This window comes from Pristiophorus japonicus, chromosome 15, assembly GCF_044704955.1.
Source record: "Pristiophorus japonicus isolate sPriJap1 chromosome 15, sPriJap1.hap1, whole genome shotgun sequence".
Taxonomy (NCBI): domain Eukaryota; kingdom Metazoa; phylum Chordata; class Chondrichthyes; family Pristiophoridae; genus Pristiophorus; species Pristiophorus japonicus.
In genome coordinates this window covers 57787023-57808649 of record NC_091991.1, presented here as the reverse complement: position 1 = coordinate 57808649, position 21627 = coordinate 57787023, and the positions used below count along the sequence as shown (strand labels likewise).

The 21627-nt window shown below is 39.2% G+C and overlaps 1 protein-coding gene across 2 annotated transcripts in view; it reads right to left on the bottom strand.

Annotated features, from left to right (window-relative positions):
• mkrn1 (makorin, ring finger protein, 1) overlaps positions 1 to 21627 on the bottom strand; it is a 79064-nt gene that overhangs the window by 33109 nt on the left and 24328 nt on the right. For both annotated transcript variants that reach the window (XM_070900501.1, XM_070900502.1), the window contains exon 3: positions 12924 to 13168. In XM_070900501.1, the coding sequence (XP_070756602.1) occupies positions 12924 to 13168 (245 nt within the window). The remainder of the gene's footprint in view (positions 1 to 12923; positions 13169 to 21627) is intronic.

Genomic DNA, 21627 nt, shown 5'->3' with positions numbered 1-21627 from the left:
CCTCACTTACCCCTTCCTTCTGGATCTACCGTGGAAAAAAAACTCTCCCCAAGTCAGTCACTTACAACTGCTCTTTCAAACTCTCGACTAGCCATTGGCCGTCCGTTTGCCACAATACTTCTGCAGCTGTCGATCTGCTCAAACACTCCCTCACCTCCACCTTTGATGCTCTTTCCCTCTTTAAACCCTTACTCTCTCTCTCTCACTCTTGCTTCTTCCCCACCTTCGCTTCCTCAATTCCAAGGAGCTCAGATTTGAATATATCTGGCACTCAACTGGTTTAGCCATTTATCGCCAGAGCTGGCTGCACGACACATCAAGCTTTAATTGGCCCTGCTGTTCTCTGCCAAAACTGCTCACTACTTCAAGATCATTCTGGATTGCAAAGATAACCCAGCTTCTTTTCTCCACCATCTCCTTAAACCCATCTCCTCTCCAGAGACTTGAGCACATAAATCTAGGCTGACGCTCCAGTGCAGTACTGAGGGAGTGCTGCACTGTGGGAGATGCCGTCTTTCGGATGAAACGTTAAACCGAGGCCCCGTCTGCTCTCTCAGGTGGACATAAATGATCCCACGGCAATATTTCAAAGAGGAGCAGGGGAGTTATCCCCGGTGCCCTGGCCAATATTTAGTCCTCAATCAACATAACAAAAACAGATTATGTGGTCATTATCACATTGCTGTTTGTGGGAGCTTGCTGTGCACAAATTGTTTCCCACATTACAAGTGACTACACTCCAAAAGTACTTCATTGGCAGGAAAGCACGTTGAGACATCCGGTGGTCGTGAAAGGCACGATATAAATGCAAGTCTTTCTTTCTTACCTCGAGCAAGTGCAAGGAGCTCATGGATTTCTTCATCACTAACACGGAGACCATCCATTCAGCTGCATCCTCCTCTTCACCACCAAGCCAAGCATCCCTCGAGGTACTCTCTGCCCTATACTGAACCTGTGTCTTTGTCCAGTTTCTCTCCCATGTCCTTTCCAACCTCATCTTATCCACTAGATCCATCTCCTTCTCTCTCAACCCCATTCCCACTAAACTGCTAACCAACCAACTTCCCTTCCTGGCCCAGCGTGCTAAATGACATTCACCCTCAAAGTCTCTGTCCTTGCAAAGTACAACCCCATATTCAACTCCCACCCCTCTCCAAAGTCATTGCATGTCTTTATGCCTCCCAAATTTGTGCCCACCTTTCCTGCAACTCCATGTTTGAACCATTCTGATCATGTTTCTGTCCCTACCACAGCACTGAAACTGCCCTAATCCATGCCATGAAGGACATCCTCTATGACTGTGGTGCAGTATCCCTCTTTATACTTCTTGACCACCCTGCAGCTTTTGACAAAGTCAACCACACCATTCTCCAATGCCTAGCTGAACGGGACTGACCCCACTTGGCTCCACTCAGACCTATCCAATCATAGCCAAAGAATCTCTAGCAATGGCCTCTCTTCTCATTCCATTATCTTTGGAGTCATCCAAGGCACTATCGATAGTCCCCACCTTTCCCTCATCTATATGCTGCCCCTTGGCTGTATCATCTGAAGACATGACGTCAGATTCCACATATACGCTGATGACACCCACCTTTATTTTGCCACCACTTTTCTTGACCCCTCCAATGCCTTGGTGTTGTCAGCCTGTTTGTCTATTCCAATGCTCTTCTGACTAACCTCCACCTTGCATAAACTTGAGCTCATCCAAACTCTGCTGCCCTTTACCCCAAACCGGACAAAGTCCCACTCATCCATCACTACTTGTTCACTGACGTACATTGAATCCAGGTCCACCAATGCCTCCATTTTAAAACTCTCATCTCGTGTTCAAATTCCTTCATGGCCTCACCCCTCCCTTTATCTGCAACCTCCTCCAGCCATACAACAGAGAACTCTGTATTCCTCCAACTCTGGCCTCTTACACATTCCTCACTCCCCTTGCCCCATTGGCTGTGCCTGACCTCAGTAGTGGGTAAAATGATGGAATCAATTATTAAGGATGTCATAGCAGCGCATTTGGAAAGAGGTGACATGATAGGTCCAAGTCAGCATGGATTGTGAAAGGGAAATCATGCTTGACAAATCTTCTGGAATTTTTTGAGGATGTTTCCAGTAGAGTGGACAAGGGAGAGCCAGTTGATGTGGTATATTTGGACTTTCAGAAGGCTTTCGACAAGGTCCCACACAAGAGATTAATGTGCAAAGTTAAAGCACATGGGATTGAGGGTAGTGTGCTGACGTGGATTGAGAACTGGTTGTCAGACAGGAAGCAAAGAGTAGGAGTAAATGGGTACTTTTCAGAATGGCAGGCAGTGACTAGTGGGGTACCGCAAGGTTCTGTGCTGGGGCCCCAGCTGTTTACATTGTACATTAATGATTTAGACGAGGGGATTAAATGTAGTATCTCCAAATTTGCGGATGACACTAAGTTGGGTGGCAGTGAGAGCTGCGAGGAGGATGCTATGAGGCTGCAGAGTGACTTGGATAGGTTAGGTGAGTGGGCAAATGCATGGCAGATGAAGTATAATGTGGATAAATGTGAGGTTATCCACTTTGGTGGTAAAAACAGAGAGACAGACTATTATCTGAATGGTGACAGATTAGGAAAAGGGAAGGTGCAACGAGACCTGGGTGTCATGGTACATCAGTCATTGAAGGTTGGCAGTCAGGTACAGCAGGCGGTTAAGAAAGCAAATGGCATGTTGGCCTTCATAGCGAGGGGATTTGAGTACAGGGGCAGGGAGGTGTTGCTACAGTTGTACAGGGCCTTGGTGAGGCCACACCTGGAGTATTGTGTACAGTTTTGGTCTCCTAACTTGAGGAAGGACATTCTTGCTATTGAGGGAGTGCAGCAAAGGTTCACCAGACTGATTCCCGGGATGGCGGGATTGACCTATCAAGAAAGACTGGATCAACTGGGCTTGTATTCACTGGAGTTCAGAAGAATGAGAGGACCTCATAGAAATGTTTAAAATTCTGATGGGTTCAGACAGGTTAGATGCATGAAGAATGTTCCCAATGTTGGGGAAGTCCAGAACCAGGGATCACAGTCTAAGGATAAGGGGTAAGCCATTTAGGACCGAGATGAGGAGAAACTTCTTCAGCCAGAGAGTGGTGAACCTGTGGAATGCTCTACCAGAAAATTGTTGAGGCCAATTCACTAAATATATTCAAAAAGGAGTTAGATGAAGTCCTTACTACTAGGGGGATCAATGGACATGGCGAGAAAGCAGGAATGGGGTACTGAAGTTGCATGTCCAGCCATGAACTCATTGAATGGTGGTGCAGGCTAGAATGGCCGAATGGCCTACTCCTGCACCTATTTTCTATGTTTCTATGTTTCAGTCATCGGCCCCAAGCTCTGGAATTTCCTCTCTGCCAATCCACACCCATCCTCCTTTAAGACTCTCCTTAAAAAAAACTACCTCTTTGAGCAAGCTTTTAATCACTGCTCCTAATAGCCCCTTCTTTGGCTCATTGTCAATTTATGTCTAATTTGTCAGTTTATGCTTCTGAGGATGTGCCTTGGTACATTTTGCTACATTAAAGGCACCATGTTAATTAAAATTGTTTTTAAAATTAAGACTGGGGAAGCTAGAATTAAAAGAATAAACTTGGACTCGAGCACAGCTAACGAATGGAAAGTCCCGAGAGCTGGGGAGAAGGCACTGAAAACAGTAAACCTGCAATGAAGTAGAGTTGAAGACAGGGAAGTCTGGAGAGAAAGCACATAGGAACTTAAGTAGAACATTCAGCACCTTGAGCGTGCTCCGCCATTCAATTCGATCCTGGCTGATCTATACCTCAAATCCATTTACACATTTTATGCCTTGACTTCCCTCGCTCTTTAACTCTGCTCAAGTGCAGGTTTACTGTTTCAGTACCTTCTTCCCAGCTCCCTCATGACTTTCGATGAGGGTGAAGGAGCACCATCACCTGCAAGCTCTCCTCCAAGTTACACACCATCCTGACTTGGAAATAAATCGCCGTTCCTTCATTGTTTCTGGGTGGAACTCCCTCCCTAATAGCACTGTGCATTCCTTCACCACAAGGACTGCAGTTCAAGGCAGCAACTCACCACTACCTTCTCAAGGGTAATTAGGGATTGGCAATTAATGCTGGCCTTGCCAGCGACACCCACATCCCGGAATAAATTTAAAACAAATTAATTTACTGTGTTTGAGTGCAAGTTTATTATTTTAATACTAGCTTCCCCAGTCTGTTACAATTTTAAGTGAACTTCCCTAACAAAAATCTCAGTCTTGAAAGCTCCATCCCAGTATCGACAGCCTTTTGGGAGAGTGAATTCCAGATTTCTACTGCCTTTGTGAAAAAGTGCTTCCCGATTTCCCTTCTAAATGGCCTGGATTATGTCCCCTCATTCACGATTCTCCTCTTCCCCCCGCTCCCCCACCCCCAACCAGAGGAAACAGTTTGTCTTTATCTACCCTATTGAATCCTTTTAACATTTTAAACACCTCAACCAGATCATCCCTCAATCTTCTATACAAGAGAATACAAGCCAAGTTTTTTCAACCGGTCCTCATTATTTAATCCTCTAAGCCCCAGTATCATATCATATGAGGGACGACGGAACGGATGGACATGGGACATGGAAGAGTGTCCACTGGTTTAACCTGAAACCAGAAAAGCTATGATATAGCTGTGGCTACAAATTCCTTTACATACCAGGGAATTGATACCTATTTACCTGCTGCTTTGTATAAATTTTAGTGAAGAATTTCAATCACAGTGCCTTTAAATAGAGGATATAGTATGAGAAAGCAAAAAAGGCTTGGAGAGCTGCAGTGGTTATAACAAGTGGATATTACACAAAAATACACTTTCCAGGCCACCTGGGAATCCTGAACAATTTATTAAGAATGTATTCATATTGGATGCTGATGTAACTATGAAAACTGTTTATCCCAAGAAACGTACACAAGTACTGCCCACTAGGAGGCCACCATATTGCTACTAGAGTTCCAGCTTAGGTTAAGAATTGCAATTTATGTTCTACCTGAATATTAATGCGTTGTATCCTTTAACATGTGCCGTACATATTTAAATAGTTTGCACGCTAAAAGTCATCTATGATGCATTGCATAAATACATGTTGCACCAAATAGATTTAATTAATGTGATGCCCCAAAGTACACCTAACTAAAAAGCAATAATGCATTTTGTATTCAATGAGTAACTGACATTTGTCAAACCTTCTGAAGTTCAACTTATTTTATGGCAAAAGATATAAAATGTAAAACAGTTGGAAGGATATGAAACTTATAATGAGAGCATGCACTTTTAAAATTGCACGTCATCCCTGGGTCTTCCAACTAATGTGGCTAAAGGACATGGTGGGTTGCTGCGATTATACTTTTTAGCAAGCAGGAGCTGCACATAACAGCTGCCCAACAGAAACACCCAATTCAAATTACCCTTCTGCCTGCAAGGAGATGCCAGACTCCTGCTTGTCCATTCACTCCATTGCTGTGATAAGAAACTGAGTGGCACTAGGGGTTGAAACTGCTCCCACTACATGTATACATTCAAAATTATAAACTGAATGACTCCTGCTTCAAAATGCCATGGATAAGCATTAATGTGAAGTTTTAGTTTTAAAGAACAGCATGGCAAATTAAGGCATGTGTGCTTCTCTAGATTAAAAAATAAATTGTAATAATCAGTTCATGCTAAATACATAAATACATACCAGCATATCAGAACTAGAATAACCCATATCATCTCTAAATATGCAGTTGTATTATTTCAATCTGTAAAGTATTTTAATTGATTTGAACAGCAATCGCCCAGTCATTCTTCACTACAGTATTCTTAGAAATTTCCATATCTGGATTTACTACACTGCTGTATAAATTTCCAAACGCAGGAATATACATAGAAGTTAACTTTGTCATTTGAGTTTTACTTGGATGCAGATAAATACACACAAGTAACAATTAATTATTGACTGACTGTCAATTATCACGTTTGCAGAATTACCCAGTTGTGCTCAGATACTCAGGAAACAACTTTCTGGATTTTTCAAACTGTTACCCTTCTTCTGTAAAGCAATCCAATTTAACTAGGATAATTATACATCCAGGAGGCTGGAATAGTGTTTTGGGACTGAAAACTGATTAAGTTAGTTATAAATCATATTTTGGCACCTGACAATAACATTGTAGCACTATATGGCAGGTGAAACAAAGAGAATTAGTATACTTTTTCTGCTGATCAGGGAACCATAAACAATATTTTAAATCAGAGGTTGAGGCACAACAAATAATCTATTAGATTTCTAATTAGGTTCATAGGCTATACATGTTTATCCAAAAATATGCTAAATTATTGAGCCTATGCTTTTTTTTTTTACACACATAGGAAATCGAGAACAGAATTCTTGAAAACCGTGGATAATTTGAAAGATAAATTCCAATCAATTCAAAAGTTTGTGATGCAAACTATGCGGTGCTGTCATTCATGGACTGCAGTCAGCTGTACTTGGAATCAGTCAACACATTGGTACAGTTGTTAACTCCACTCCTCTCCCAACAGCAGCCAGTGACTGAACTAATGTTGTCTTCAAGGTATTCCAAGTCCTTCAGGTAAGGCCACAGAAGTTTCATCAAGTTTCGATCTGAGGACTAGGCAGTTTTATTCCAGCACATGGCCGCTTTTTTTTAAACATAGGCAGGAACTTGTTTGATGTCATTATCCTACTCAAATGTATACAGCCTTTTCAACGCCCTGCTTTCAGATGGGACCATATAATACTTAAGAACATTGATTTATGAATTTGAAGTATCCTACATCTGAAGTAGATGCCCAAGTCTAGGAGATAAGAAAGGGCAGACAATGGCACATGACCTGATTTGTCAGATGCCTTTCATACATCATGCCAATTTTCTCTCTTCTAGCTTCTGGTGCACTCATGAGTTCCTGATCAGATATTTGTGCAGCCAACACCTCAGTGTTTGTTGTACTACTTTCTGGCAATTTACTGGCCTGGAGTAATGATGGACATTTGGTCAGTGGTAACAAAAGTTAGAGTTGTCTGAAAAGACATACATTAATGGTGACCTGCTTCTTCCACTGCTGTAGTGACCAAGTCTAAACTGAACACCATCATATTGCTTGACCAGAACAAAGGCTTCTTCCGACTTGACATTGAATTAACAATGAAGGAAAATTCACTCAATTCATTCGTTTAGGTTCCTGACAAACATTCTGGAATATTCTAGAAGTATGTAAATTATACCTCAAATGAGAATACTAGGAAACCATTCTCCTGTATTAACTGCACCATAGACAGACACCTGAAATCCCCCTTCCACCTCTGTAGGGAAGGAGAGTAAATGCAGTTTGAAGCCTTATGGGAACATTACAATTGGTCATTAAATATTAGAGGAAATAATAAGGGTCTGTATTAGAAAACCAATACAGTAAATAGCACTTCAGTAAGGACTTCATATGACTGATTTCACTTTTTTTGTATAAATGACTGCCTGCCTGTGTCCTGATGCCCATGAAAAATAGCTCAAGGACTACAAAAATGCTTACAGCTCATTCTTCAAATCACATTGCAGAAATGATTCCGAAATCTACAACTACTGATCAATTTCCTACACTCAGATTGTTCTTGGATAGTAGACATTTTTTTCCTGAGCTGTCAGCTGATTACAAGTTATCCATTAACAAATGGAGAACAATGGGATATCCAGGAACAATTACAAGGTAGCAATATAAATCAAAATAAATGATTTAACCACATTACACAATGAATACAAGGCTCTAACCTTAATCAAAAGGATTCAAATAAAATCATAAACCAAGAAATCAAGGATGGAAAGGTATAGAAAGTGGCACTTAAACTCAACAATTTACTATCTTGAAATGATTAAATATACAATTGTAACTTAATGTGGTGTTTTAATTCAGTTTTTGGCTTGTGTGTCAACTCTTCCAATGTTTCAGGTCAATGGTATACAACTTTGGTATTGGATTAACTATCATTATTGAAAAATACACACACAATAATAAAGACTGACTTCAGATCACAGTAAGCAGCAGCTATGGTAAAATTTCACCAACACACAATAGCACTTCAACGCATCAAATTCATAAATAAAAATTCTCCACATTGTCTGGTCCTAGCTGAAATACTGTTATGGTGAGCAGCAGAACTTATGGCAATACCTGCTTTGGTTACTGCTGGTTTTATTGAAGAGATTTAGTTGAATTTATACCACTTTAAATAGAGATTAGTGTAGGAATTCTGGACTAACATATGAACAATGACGGACAGGTAAAGACCATCTGGTCCATCGAGCCTGTCCCACAACTTACTCTGGTTAAAAAAAAAATCTACACTGTGGATCACTGCATTCTTTATTGCAATAAACTTACATAATAGTATTTCAAAATTGCATCTTAATATCACCAAACTGGATTCAATCACAGAGAATAGATTGTATACAGTAGCATTTGGCTTTAGAAGAAAAACTAAAAATCTCAAACAGTATGCAAGACCTTTAACGCTTTTCCTGTATGTTTGGCCACATCGCTCCAATCCCTCTTGTATACTTTCCATTAGTAAGTATCAAAACCATTTGCATCTGATGCCATAATCTTTTGGGATTCTCACACCCATTCACCTGAATTGTGCCAAAACCAGTGAATCTATTGGCACTGCTCTCTCTCGCTGTGGGTTGAATCTGTCCACAAACACCTACGCCTGTAACTGGTTCAAATGCCATTCCTTCCTACTGATGGACTATGAGGTGAACTTTTTTTAAATCAAAATGAAACCACGAGGAAAAATATAATTCAAAGTTTTTTTTAAAAGAAAGAAAAGCACACAAAACAGAAGTATTTTGAAAAATGTAAAGAAAAGCTTAGAAGGAACAAAGGCACATGACATCATAAAAGAGGGATTAAACTAAATACAAATTTGAACTTGGTTGCTTTCTATAGATGGGGTTTGCTCCCACTTTGCAGTGAAAGAGCATTTCACCTCAGCGAAGAGACCTCAGTCTTGAACAATCAGTAGACAACAGGTCATAAAACATCTACAAGCTAATCTGTTTCACCCACCCTTCTAGGCAATGGGGGAGGGAAGACAGGGAAAGGGAGCACACAAAGTAACAGGTAAAAATCAATTAAATGACAAAATATGATTAACTGCATTTTTGTACAATTGTGACTGAGTTGACACACAATGTTTTAATTCTTAAGACATGAATTTTTATACAAAATATAAGTTATCTTAAATGCTGATACATTATCATTTTAGTAGATATAATAGACAAAATAACAAACAGTAATAACTAGGCACTACAAAATATGTAAGATGCAAGTTTGAAAGCAAGGTGGACAAGCATTCCATACTAGAGTGCCATAGGGTTCAACTACAGCTGGTAGGAAAGAAACCCTGTGACTTACCAGATAAAGAGCAACAGTAACATGAAAAAATTCAGGGAAGGGGTAAAGTTGGGTAAAGTGTAACTGAACAGCAATAACACACGATCGTATCCGATGATGGCTTGATTGCAGTCTTCAATTTCAATCCAGCTGTCTCTCCTTATTTACAACTTGCTGCAATCATGCTCATATACCAGCTGTCAAATATGTGCAACCAATCAACGATGTTTGTGCACACTTGCAATACTTTTGTCATTTATGGAAACTAATTTCTTTTTAAGCATCCTGTCTAGTGAAATTAAATATTAACAGCTGAATGAATTACAATCCGCTATTAAACTGAGAAAAAAGCTAATTAAGTTCATTCTTATTCAAAATTTTGCCAAAGTGAAAAATATTCAATATCCTAGTCAAGCACGTATAACCAACACAATTAGTTACAAGCAATAGTACTCGATGAAAAAGTTAAAAAATATCAAAAATATGTAAATTTTAATTTACCCCTACTTTCTGTGATACTTACAGGTCAACATTGATGATAAATTCAAGTCTCACCATTTAGATTTATTCAGTGACCTCTACAGATAAGTTGGAGTAAATGATCTGGATTTGATTGATCATACTTCCCTCCCTCAATATTTAAAATGGAATAATAGTTAAGTGAAAAGGGAAAAGTACTTCAAATGTAAATATACTCCTCCCCTCTCGTGTATATAATTTATACAGGCTTAGTCAAAATTAATAGAAAATCTCTAAAATAAGTTGGTTCTTTAAAAATAACCACACTTGTCTTTTCACATTCGAATTCTAATTCTAGAAGGTCACATCGCCAAAGTTTACACTTCATAAAAAAGTATGAAGATGATGCATATGCTGCATTAAGGACATATAGACTGAAACAATTGTTTTTAATTTCAAGATTTCATTGACACAAGAAGAATAATCAGGCCATGAGTAACTACGTATCCAGGCCACTAGTTTTAAAGTGGTATTTGAGGAAGCTAGCTGCGCCAAGTATGTAATACACAAAGACCCCCCAAAATGAAAAGGAGTGCAATTCCTTTTTTTTTAAAAAAGGAAATTTCAAAGAAAAAAAATCTGCTCTGACAAAATCATATGGCTATGGGAAAATTGTTGATAAAGTAATTCTGTTGAAGATATATAAAAACCAAATTTTAGAAAAATTCACAAAACAGTGCCGTGGCAACTCTGCCATCTTGAAACTAGGTCAACAGTGGAAAGATGGAGCTGCAGTTTCCCCTCCTGGTTTCAACAGCACAGGTTTACAACCAGGTCTGCTTCAGTACCTGACCATCCACAAGCAGTCACACAGGATCAGGCACTTGAGAATCCTTTTGGGAAAAAGGAAATATTGTTTAATTTATCTGTCACCTGATGAGGACTTTTAAGAAAGTGTATTTAAACCATTCATTAATGTTCATTGTACACTAATATTCTTGGACAAAATTTAAAATGACTTGCACATGTTGATGGCTTTTTAATAATGAAATCTACTGGCATAAGAAATGTGCTTTGATATGAGACATCTAAAATAGGTTAAAACAATATGGTAAATTTACCTCAGATTTATACTTTTATAACTAGCCTTTTCAGTCGCAACCATATTTTCTAAGCACTTGCAATTTAAAAAACAGATTTAATCATTTTGGATGCACAGTTCTTAAAGTGCACTCACTTTTTAAACTATATTTTAATATTTTTTATTATTGACCTTTTTATATTTGGTTTTAAAAGAGCTCTCGTTATCGCAAATGTGAAACTGTAAAGTATTAATTCTAAGGAGGGACTCGATACTCAATAATTATGCAGCTACTTCTAAATTTCAGGAAAAAGACCAAGAGGTTTGCAAGAATAATTTAATATTGTTCCACTGTATCCCAGGAGGGCTCCATTGTAAATTAGCTTTTAAAAGTTAAATTAGGCTATCCCAGATATAGTAACCAGAGCTGATTTTGGTATGTTAACTATTTAGAATCATAAATACTTCACTAAATGGCAGAAGCTGCAAACTGCCACAAGTTTTATATAGTCAATAATTGCTGAAAAGGTTACATTTTGAAAATTACATGTGAATAAAATTTTTTATTTCATCACTTGAGACACATGCACTTGGAGCCACCTTATCCCTTAAAAAGCAGCCACTCCAACCTTTGCAGCATTCTCACCCAACAGTTGAATAAAGGAAAGTCCTTTGAGGAACTTGACTAAAACTGAAATACTGCTCATCGGCCACTTTATACAAAAGGACTATATGGCAATTATTGGTAGCTAGAAGATGTATTCAGAGAGGATTACTGCACTGGACGTGGGTAAACATGTCTACTTCTGAGCTGGTTGAGTAAAATGTAGCATGGCCAGAGTTCATGAAAACAGGAATTATTGTTCTTGATTTTACCAAAAGCCCGAGAAACATTTATTCAGAAACATTTATGGACGACACCCAGTAACAGACTGGTGGTTGCACTGACTGGTGTCCTGTTGCCTCCCTCCGTCCCAGCCTCTCTCTCGATATTTCCAGAAATATGCCAGGGTGTGCTGTTCCATAGGTTCCACTTAACAATGCCTTTTGACAAGATAAAGCAGTTCTATGGACTTAGATATCTGGCATGTAGTTCTTCCCTATCCTGGATTAGCAAGTTGTACTCTGCATCACGATTGTAAACTCTGTCATGATGTTGTCTGGTGTTATCTTCCTTCTGTATTCTTACAGAAAATCAATTAAAATATCAAACAATTAAGGAAAGGCACTAGGGAATAAGTAATATACTCCGAAAGCATTTCTCCTTTCTCAAATAATGAAACAATGCTTAGCAACTTCCAGCAAAGGTGGATTTTGGGAAGGGTTACCGATTTATAGCTTTATTCCTGAAAGCATTATGGCATTTTGTGGCCCATGGGTGAGGGCTCCCATGTGAATTGACTTTACACCAATGTTACATTGTTTTATGCTAAATGTTATTTTCAGGAGGAATCTCAAGAGATCCAGTAAGTGTGTGGGGGCGGGGGGCGGGGGGAAGGAAAGGGAGCACGGAGCCATTACAGGAGCTTTGTAATACCGACTCCTATCGAAAGCAAATGTGTGCGTCACCTGGGGTGGGGGAAGGAGGAGGGGTATAGGGACTTGGACACATAAACCTAACGTGAATCACATAATTGTGCGGTTTTAGTTTTTAACATTGTAACCTCCATTTTCACAAAATCTGAGCAAAAAAAGACATGAAACCAACAACTTTTTAAAAAAGGAAATCAGATCGGGACCATTTACCTAGCCCTATACATAGCAGCCCTTATTCATTTTGTAAGGTAAAAGATAGGGAACTGTTTGTTATAAGTTATTGTAAATAACTTTGCATTTTGGAGGCTATATACAGTAAACTGAGAAATACTACAGTAAACTGAGAAATACTACAGTAGGTTGTTTGTGGTTTTTTTATTTCGTTAAGTATCAAGCACGTAAACATGTCGAATCAGCTTACTTCGTCCACAGTATGGCTGTCCAGGTATAAACTCTGCTGCATTAACCCAGTCCTCCAGGTTTGAGCTTGTTGTTGCAGGGTTGGATTCCTCAATCACTGCTGTTTTTGTGCTCATTTCACCATTTAATTTGGTAAGTGGAGTAAGTTTAGTATCTGATGCGGTGGCAGAATCCTTCGGGATCAATGGCGTAGGACCACTCTGAACCTCCGACAATCCTTGCTTTGACGGCTTCACGTGGTCATACCTGTATATCAATTAGGGATGTTACAATTAATGCAACATCATAAACCTGTGATAACAATCTTTTTACTTTGGAACATTGGAACAGGAGGCGGCCATTCAGCCTCTCGAGTCTGCTCTGCCATTAATTAGATCATGACTGATCTATACCTGAACTTCACAACCCGCCTTTGTTCCATATCCCTCAATACCCTTACCCAACAAAAATCTATTGATCTCAGTCTTGAAAATTTTAACTGACCCAGCATCCACAGCCTTTTGGGGAAAGAATTCCAGATGTCTACTACCGTTTATGTGGAAAAATGCTTCCTGATTTCACTCCTAAATGGCCCAGATTACGGCTTCTTGTTCTGGATTCCCACACCAAAGTAGCTTCTTTGTATTGATCATGTTGAATACGGTTATCATTTTAAATACTTTGATTAGAATGCCCCCTCAACTGTCAGTTTAACATCGATTGTGGGAAAGTTGCTGCAATCATTGGAGAAAGTGTGATTGAGCATTTGAACAACTATCAGCTGATCAAAGAGAGTCAGCATGGATTTCTGAAGGATAGGCCATGTCTGACTAATCTTGTTTAAATTTTTGAGGTCACTAGCATAAGGGAGAATCTATTGATGTTGTCTGCATGGACTTCCAGAAGGCATATCTGCTAAGTTTCAGCACAAGAGATTATTAGCAACAATAAGAGTGCATAAAATTGGATGTAACCTTGTGAAATGGGTTAGTAATTGGTTGGAAGGTAGGAGATAGAGAGTAGGCATAGAGGGAATGTACTCTGATTCATGGAATGTGACAATTGGTGTTCACCAGGGATCTGTACTGAGACATCAGCTTTTCACCATATATATATTAAGGATTTATGGAATGTTGCCTTTATCTCAAGGCAATTGGAATTCAAAAAAGTGAGGAAGTGATGTTTCACTTGTATGGAGCCTTTGTCAGACCCTAACTGCATTCAGTTCTGGGCACCAAACTTCAGGAAAGATCTGTTGGCCGGAGATATGTGAAGAGAAAAAGATCAGTGAAGACAAACGTAGGTCCTCTTGCAGTCGGATTCAGGTGAATTTATAATGGGGAACAAAGAAATGGCAGACCAATTGAACAAATACTTTGGTTCTGTCTTCACGAAGGAAGACACAAATTACCTTCTGGAAGTGCTAGGGGACCGAGGGTCTAGTGAGAAGGAGGAACTGAAGGATATCCTTATTAGGCAGAAATTGTGTTAGGGAAATTGATGGGATTGAAGGCCAATAAATCCCCAGGGCCAGATAGTCTGCATCCCAGAGTACTTAAGGAAGTGGCCCTAGAAATAGTGGATGCATTGGTGATCATTTTCCAACAGTCTATTGACTCTGGATCAGTTCCTATGGACTGGAGGGTAGCTAATGTAACATCACTTTTTAAACAGGGAGGGAGAGAGAAAATGGATAATTATAGACCGGTTAGCCTGACATCAGTAGTGGGGAAAATGTTGGAATCAATATTAAGGATGAAAATAGCAGCGCATTTGGAAAGCAGTGACAGGATCAATCCAAGTTAGCATGGATTTACGAAAGGGAAATCATACTTGACAAATCTTCTGGAATTTTTTTTTGAGAATGTAACTAGTAGAGTGGACAAGGGAGAACCAGTGGATGTGGTGTATTTAGACTTTCAAAAAGCTTTTGACAAGGTCCCACACAAGAGATTGGTGTGCAAAATTAAAGTACATGGTATCGGGGGTAATATACTGACGTGGATAGAGAACTGGTTGGCAGACAGGAAGCAGAGATTCGGGATAAACTGGTCCTTTTCAGAATGGCAGGCAGTGACTAGTGGAGTGCCGCAGGACTCAGTGCTGGGACCCCAGCTCTTTACAATATGCATCAATGATTTGGATGAAAGAATTAAGTGTAATATGTCCAAGTTTGCAAATGACACTAAACTGGATGGCAGTGAGAGCTGTGAGGGGGACGCTAAGAGGCTGCAGGGTGACTTGGACAGGTTAGGTGAGTGGGCAAATGCATGGCAGATGCAGTATAATGTGGATAAATGTGAGGTTATCCACTTTGGTGGCAAAAACGCAAAGACAGAATATTATTTGAATGGCGGCAGATTAGGAAAAGGGGAGGTGCAACGTGACCTGGGTGTCATGGTTCATCAACCATTGAAAGTTGGCACAGATACAGCAGGTGGCAAAGAAGGCAAATGGTATGTTGGCCTTCATAGCTAGGGAATTTGAGTATCGGAGCAGGGAGGTCTTACTGCAGTTGTACAGGGCCTTGGCGAGGCCTCACGTGGAATATTGTGTTCAGTTTTGGTCTCCTAATCTGAGGAAGGACGTTCTTGCTATTGAGGGAGTGCAGCGAAGGTTCACCAGACTGATTCCCGGGATGGCAGGATTGACATATGAGGAGAGACTGAATCAACTGGGCCTTTATACATTGGAGTTTAGAACGATGAGAGGGGAATCTCATAAAAACATAAAAGATTCTGATGGGACGGGACAGGTTAGATGCGGGTAGAATGTTCCCGATGTTGGGGAAGTCCAGAACCAGGGGACACAGTCTTAGGATAAGGGGTAGGCCATTTAGGACTGAGATGAGGAGAAACTTCTTCACTCAGAGAGTTGTTAACCTGTGGAATTCCCTGCCGTAGGGAGTTGTTGATGCCAGTTCATTGGATATATTCAAGAGAGAGTTAGATATAGCCCTTACGGCTAAAGGGATCAAGGGGTAGGAGAGAAAGCAGGAAAGGGGTACTTGGGAAATGATCATCCATGATCTTATTGAATGGTGGTGCATGCTCGAAGGGCCGAATGGCCTACTCCTGCATCTATTTTCTATGTTTCTATGAAGGGGTACAGTGCAGATTCGCCAGAATTATAACAGGGCTTAAAGGGTTAAAGGTTGACTTGTCTTCTGGAAGTCCTTACAGACAACTTCAATAGATGCTCCCTTATCCACCATGCTAGTGACCTCCTTAAAGATTTAAACTAGATTAGTCAGACATGGTCCATCCTTCACAAATCCATGCTGACTCTCTTTCATCAGCCGATAGTTGTTCAAATGCTCAATCACTCTGTCTGCGATGAATGCTGCAACTTCCCCACAATCGACGTTAAACTGACAGGCCTGCCGTTACCTGGTTTCTCCCTCCCTTCTTAAATAATGGAATGACATTTGTAAACTTCTAAACCAAAAAGGCACAATTCCTGAAACTAGAGGTCATTGAAAAACTATGCAATTTATTCGCCTATTTTTAATACCCTGGAGTGGAAGCCATCAGATCCTGGGGAGTTATCCTAATTATTAGTTCCATTACCATTAAAAAACACTCTACATTCCTTCCCTTGACTTATTTTTAGGGTCCCTTGTAACACTGGTATTTTGCCCTCTTCCTCCACAGATACAATGTACTCAATGTACTCATCTCAAGGCAATTGGAATTCAAAAGTGAGGAAGTGATGTTTTACTTGTATGGAGCCTTTGTCCGACCCTAACTGAATGTTAGGGTCTGACAAAGGCTCCATACAAGTGAAACATCACTTCCTCACTTCTGAATTCCAATTGCCTTGAGATAAAGGCAACATTCCATTAGCCTTTTTGATTACTTTTTATACCTGTGCATTAACTTTTAGTAATTTGTGGTCAAGAATCACTTTGCTGCTCCTAGTCTCTCACTATTAAGAAAATATTCTACCCGTCTTTAATGGGCCCACATTTCCATTTACCACTATCTCTCGATGTATTTATAAAACCTTTTGCTGTAAGCTTTGATATCCCTTTATTTTCATATCCCCTTTTTGCCTTATTACTTTCTTCTTCCTAGATCAGATCATAATTGTAAAACACTGACAGGTGCCTGAGAATAAAGATCCCTCAAACGTGTTCGCTCAATCACCCCACCATGATGAATAACTCAATCAGCGCCAGGTTATCAAAAGGCATCTTTTTTTTAAAAAATACTGTACTACATGGTGTACTAACTTAGCCCAGCATCACTGTGTGAAATCTACAAATCCACTAGAACAGTCAAAACTAAAATTAAGTTGCCCACTGGACATTTTAAATCTAAAGGAAATGATTCATTATCTGTAGTATTAGCTCTAATTCATGTGCCCAATAAAAAGCAAACATTTCAACTAAATATTACAAAAAACCTCCAACGGGTTGTCGATATAAAATCAAGGTTTGCACAATATTCACGTCTGCTGCATTTTCTCCAATTTATCTCCTTGAACCCAAAATTGAATTCCTGAAATTTATATATGGGGCTTTGAATACATTTCTACTTCCTAAATCTTTGCTCAACAGTAATATGCCATTTACAATACAGTGCTGTCTTGGGAGGCAGTGCTGAAATATAAATAAGATGGTGTTCATACACCTGTAGGTATCAAGACAAACCTTACCTTACGAGTGCCTTTTCTGCCACGGAAAAAATAAATGACGGTCGCCAGCAGCAATTGACATCAAGTCCATTGCTGTATTTTGGCCAAAGGTGGTTTGACAGCAGTTTTGACTTTGTGGGTCCCTACAGACCTTTCCTCGACAGAGAAGGCTAGCAGCCAGAATGCTAAAGTCATGAATACAACTTGGTAGGAAGTGAGCATATTGTTACTTTGAAATCACATTTGGTATTTTCCAGCAGCTGCATGCATGTGTGCAAATTTTGTGCATTTGTTCTGGTGTTTCCAAATCTACTCTGCAATGTAAACAGGGCAAATTTGACATCAAGGGATATTGGGCTACATTCCAGAACTATTTCCACTGGAAGCTGTTCTATATATTAAGTATGAATGGCATGTAAACCTGTTACAGGAGAGTTGCACTGAGGCTGAAATTTATGAAGAACCTAAACCTGCACCAAAATTCCTACTCCCAACAAAAGAACAAATCAAACTTTTTAATTTAAGCATGAACTCTTTCATTTAAGCACAGAGTACTGATCACACAAGGAAATTGATTGGTAAGGATTATTAAACACAACAATGGAAATAAATCAACACACTTAGCAAAGGAAGGTACAATAATGCTTGTACAGACACTTTTAGATTGGTTCCAGAGCACTGGGAGAGTGTTCCTCGCCTACTTTCAAGCACCATTCTCCCATTTTTACTGCATCTGTGGGGTTCCAGTCTCTTGTTGAGAGCGCCAATAGGAGCCTTATCTTCTCCACACCTCCATCTCTGCTTTTCCAACCCACAAAAAGTTAGGCCCTGGGTACTATCCCGTGCTGAGTTTGCTTCTGTTATACAATACTCTACTGGCAATAGGAGTATTGAGTACCTGTTGCCAATACACTATTAATGTAAAAACACTATCTACGAATATTAATTTTGCTTCCACAATCCCTTTGGGCTCAATATCTCAATCAAATAATTTCCCCTTATCCTCTTTTTACAACACTGAACTGCTTTCTGTAACTGTCAGTTCCCGCTGGTGTTGAATCTCTGTTTATACTGTGGGGCAGATTTGACAGGAGGAATATTGCAAGTACACAAAGTTTGTTGTTTGAAGCCACTGAAATGACTTGGAACTCTGCTGCGTATATAGTACTTGATTTGCCGCGCAGATAGCAGCTTACCCTCAAACTCCCCATTTTTAAGAACTTGCTGAATTTGCACATTAATTGCCCATTAAACTCACAGAACGTCGGAACTCGTACATAACTTTAATGAAAGAATTAAAAGACGCAAAAGACAATTAAATGGATAAATGTAATCACGTTTTTGTGAATCATGTATTTTTAAAAAATTGTTTAAACCCTTATTGTGGATACAAGAAATTTCAGTTACACGGGAAAAATGGTGGTTGAAAGAAAATTGCAGAAAGCATTGAGGGAAGACGGTGATCAGATTGTGCAATTAGGGCAAATACTCTCCCTATAAAATAGCAGAGTGAGATATTTTAGTATCGCAGATACCCATCACCGCACCACCTACAGGAGTAATGTGTACCACAGGTACCCAAGAGTTTTCAATGAAACATGCACCCAAATACTGAAATGAATAGATATATGGACGGTAAGATGACTAGTGATTCTCCTGTGGTGTTTGCTCACGATGAATCGGAAGATACAATAATTTACAACATGGGGTCATGTCATTTAATTCACAATACATCAAGGCTATCGATTGAAAAAGTGAGGTTTTATTATTACATGGTATTCTGAAGATCAAATGCTGTGACTGTCCATTTTGAGAAAATTGTAAATCAGTGGCCTTGGTTATTATTATGTGTTTTTTTTACCTGTTTCAATTGTATTTTTTTTTACCTTTTTTTAAAATCCCAAGATAACAATAGCATTCAAAGAAGGAACAGAGTGAAGATATGAGAGTGTCGTGGTTAAATACTGGAATAGCAACCTAGAGGTGATGAGTTCAAATCATTACACATTGTGAAAATGAAATCAGTAAATCTAGTCATTTACGAGTTGGCATCAAGAAAAAAAAAACTAAATCTGCGAGACTCTCACAAAATCAAACAGATTCACTTCAGGAACAGGAATCTGTTACTCCTTTCTACAGCGCACAGTTTAGAAAGAAATAAAGAATGGCAGACTTGCATTTATGTCGCACTTTCACGACGTCCCAAAGTGCTTTACAGCCAATGAAGGACTTTTGAAATGCAGTCACTGTTGTAATGTAGGAAATATGACATCAAATTTGTACACAGTAAGGTCCCATAAAACAGCATTGTGATAATGACCAGATAATCTGTTTAAGTGATGCTTAAGTGTATTTCATTGGCTGTAAAGCACTTTGAGATGTCCGGTGGTCGTGAAAGGCGCTATATAAATGCAAGTCTTTCTTTTTTTCTCTCTTTAGTTGAGGGATAAATAATGGCCAGGAAACCGGATAGAATTCACCTGTTCTTCATTGAAATATTACTGTGGGATATTTTATGTCCATCTGAGATACGCCCTCGGTACTGCACTGGAGTGTCAATTTAGATTTTGTGTTCAAGTTTCTAGAGGAGGACTTGAATCCAAAACCTTCCAACTAAGGGGCGAGAATGCTATTCACTGAGACATAGCTGGATGGGGAAAAAATTTAGCCATGCCAACATCACCCACAGCCCAAAGAAAATATCAAAAAAGGTAGGAGTGGGAGAGCTATGGGGATTTAGCAGCATGATGGAATTACTACAGTGACTCATCTATGATTAGCCAGTCTTGCTTCAGAGTCATAAAATTTTGTTAATTCAGATAAAAGTCCAAAACATCTGGTTTACATTGTTCTCAATTTTTTATGCAAAATAAACTTTGACTACCTCACACATAGAATCAGTGATTTTTTCCTTTTCATGTTCCCTTTTTAAAAATTACCACTGAACCACCCTTTCAGGCCATGCATTCTCAATCATAACAATTCACTGCGGGAAAAAATTCTTCACATCTCCCTTCTAATTATCTTAAGTCTGTATCCGCTGGGTACTGACCCACCCGCCAGTTTCTCCTTATTTACTCTATCTAAACCCCTTATAACAACTCAATTAAATCTCCCCATAACATTTATGGGTTTAAAAAGTGTTTTTCAATTTTTTTTTCCACTGAACTGCTACACAGCTGTGTGGCATTAAAACAAGTGGTGGCACTGTGAACGTTGATTAAACTCAGGAAAGATCTTGAATTACATTTATAGCTAAAATGAAGACAGGAGAACTTCGTCATGATTGGCAAACCAGTTAGAAAAGAATAATAATCAAAATTTATCTTCCAGGTATGTTTACCATAATTATTATTTTAAGTATTGATATTACCCCCAAAAAAACACAAATCAATTTTTCCCCACAGAAAAATAAAATAAAATAATCTCAGACTGTTATCTTCCATCAGCTGATAGAGGTAACTGAAGAAAATATGTATTTCAGGCTCAGGCCTTTGCGAGACAGAGACTTCCAATAAAATCCTCAATGCTCAAAATACTAAGACAAAATTTATAGGCAAATTTATTAATGTAAATTGTAATCCTGTATGTTTTTGTTAGCTACTTTATTGGAAGCTCATTGTCAAAGTTTGTGGGAAAAAATGGCTGACAATTGTAATGATAAAGAACTTTGGGCTATATGATTGGCTAATGTTCACGCTCAGTAGATGTTTGAGTCTGTATTACAATTGCAAAGTTCCCTGGCTAAACAATTAAAATTTGACCAACTCGAGGCTCTAATTAAGAACCAGACGTTATGGTCTTAAGACAATTCAACATTACTACCAAAATAATGCATTGTGCATTACATGGTATAACACTTCGTTCATTATAAAACAGCATACAAGCTACAAGAGATTCACTGATTATATAGAGTGGGTCTCCTGTACAGTTGCTCAGAGTGAAATGAAGCATGCACTTGTTGCATTACCCAAGTATTCAATTTTTATCTCATTTGTTTAAAAAAACACACCGTACACAAAGATGGTAGACAAGATATGCTAAATTGAAGGTAGGTTCCTAGCATTCAGGAACATATCTTGTGGGGG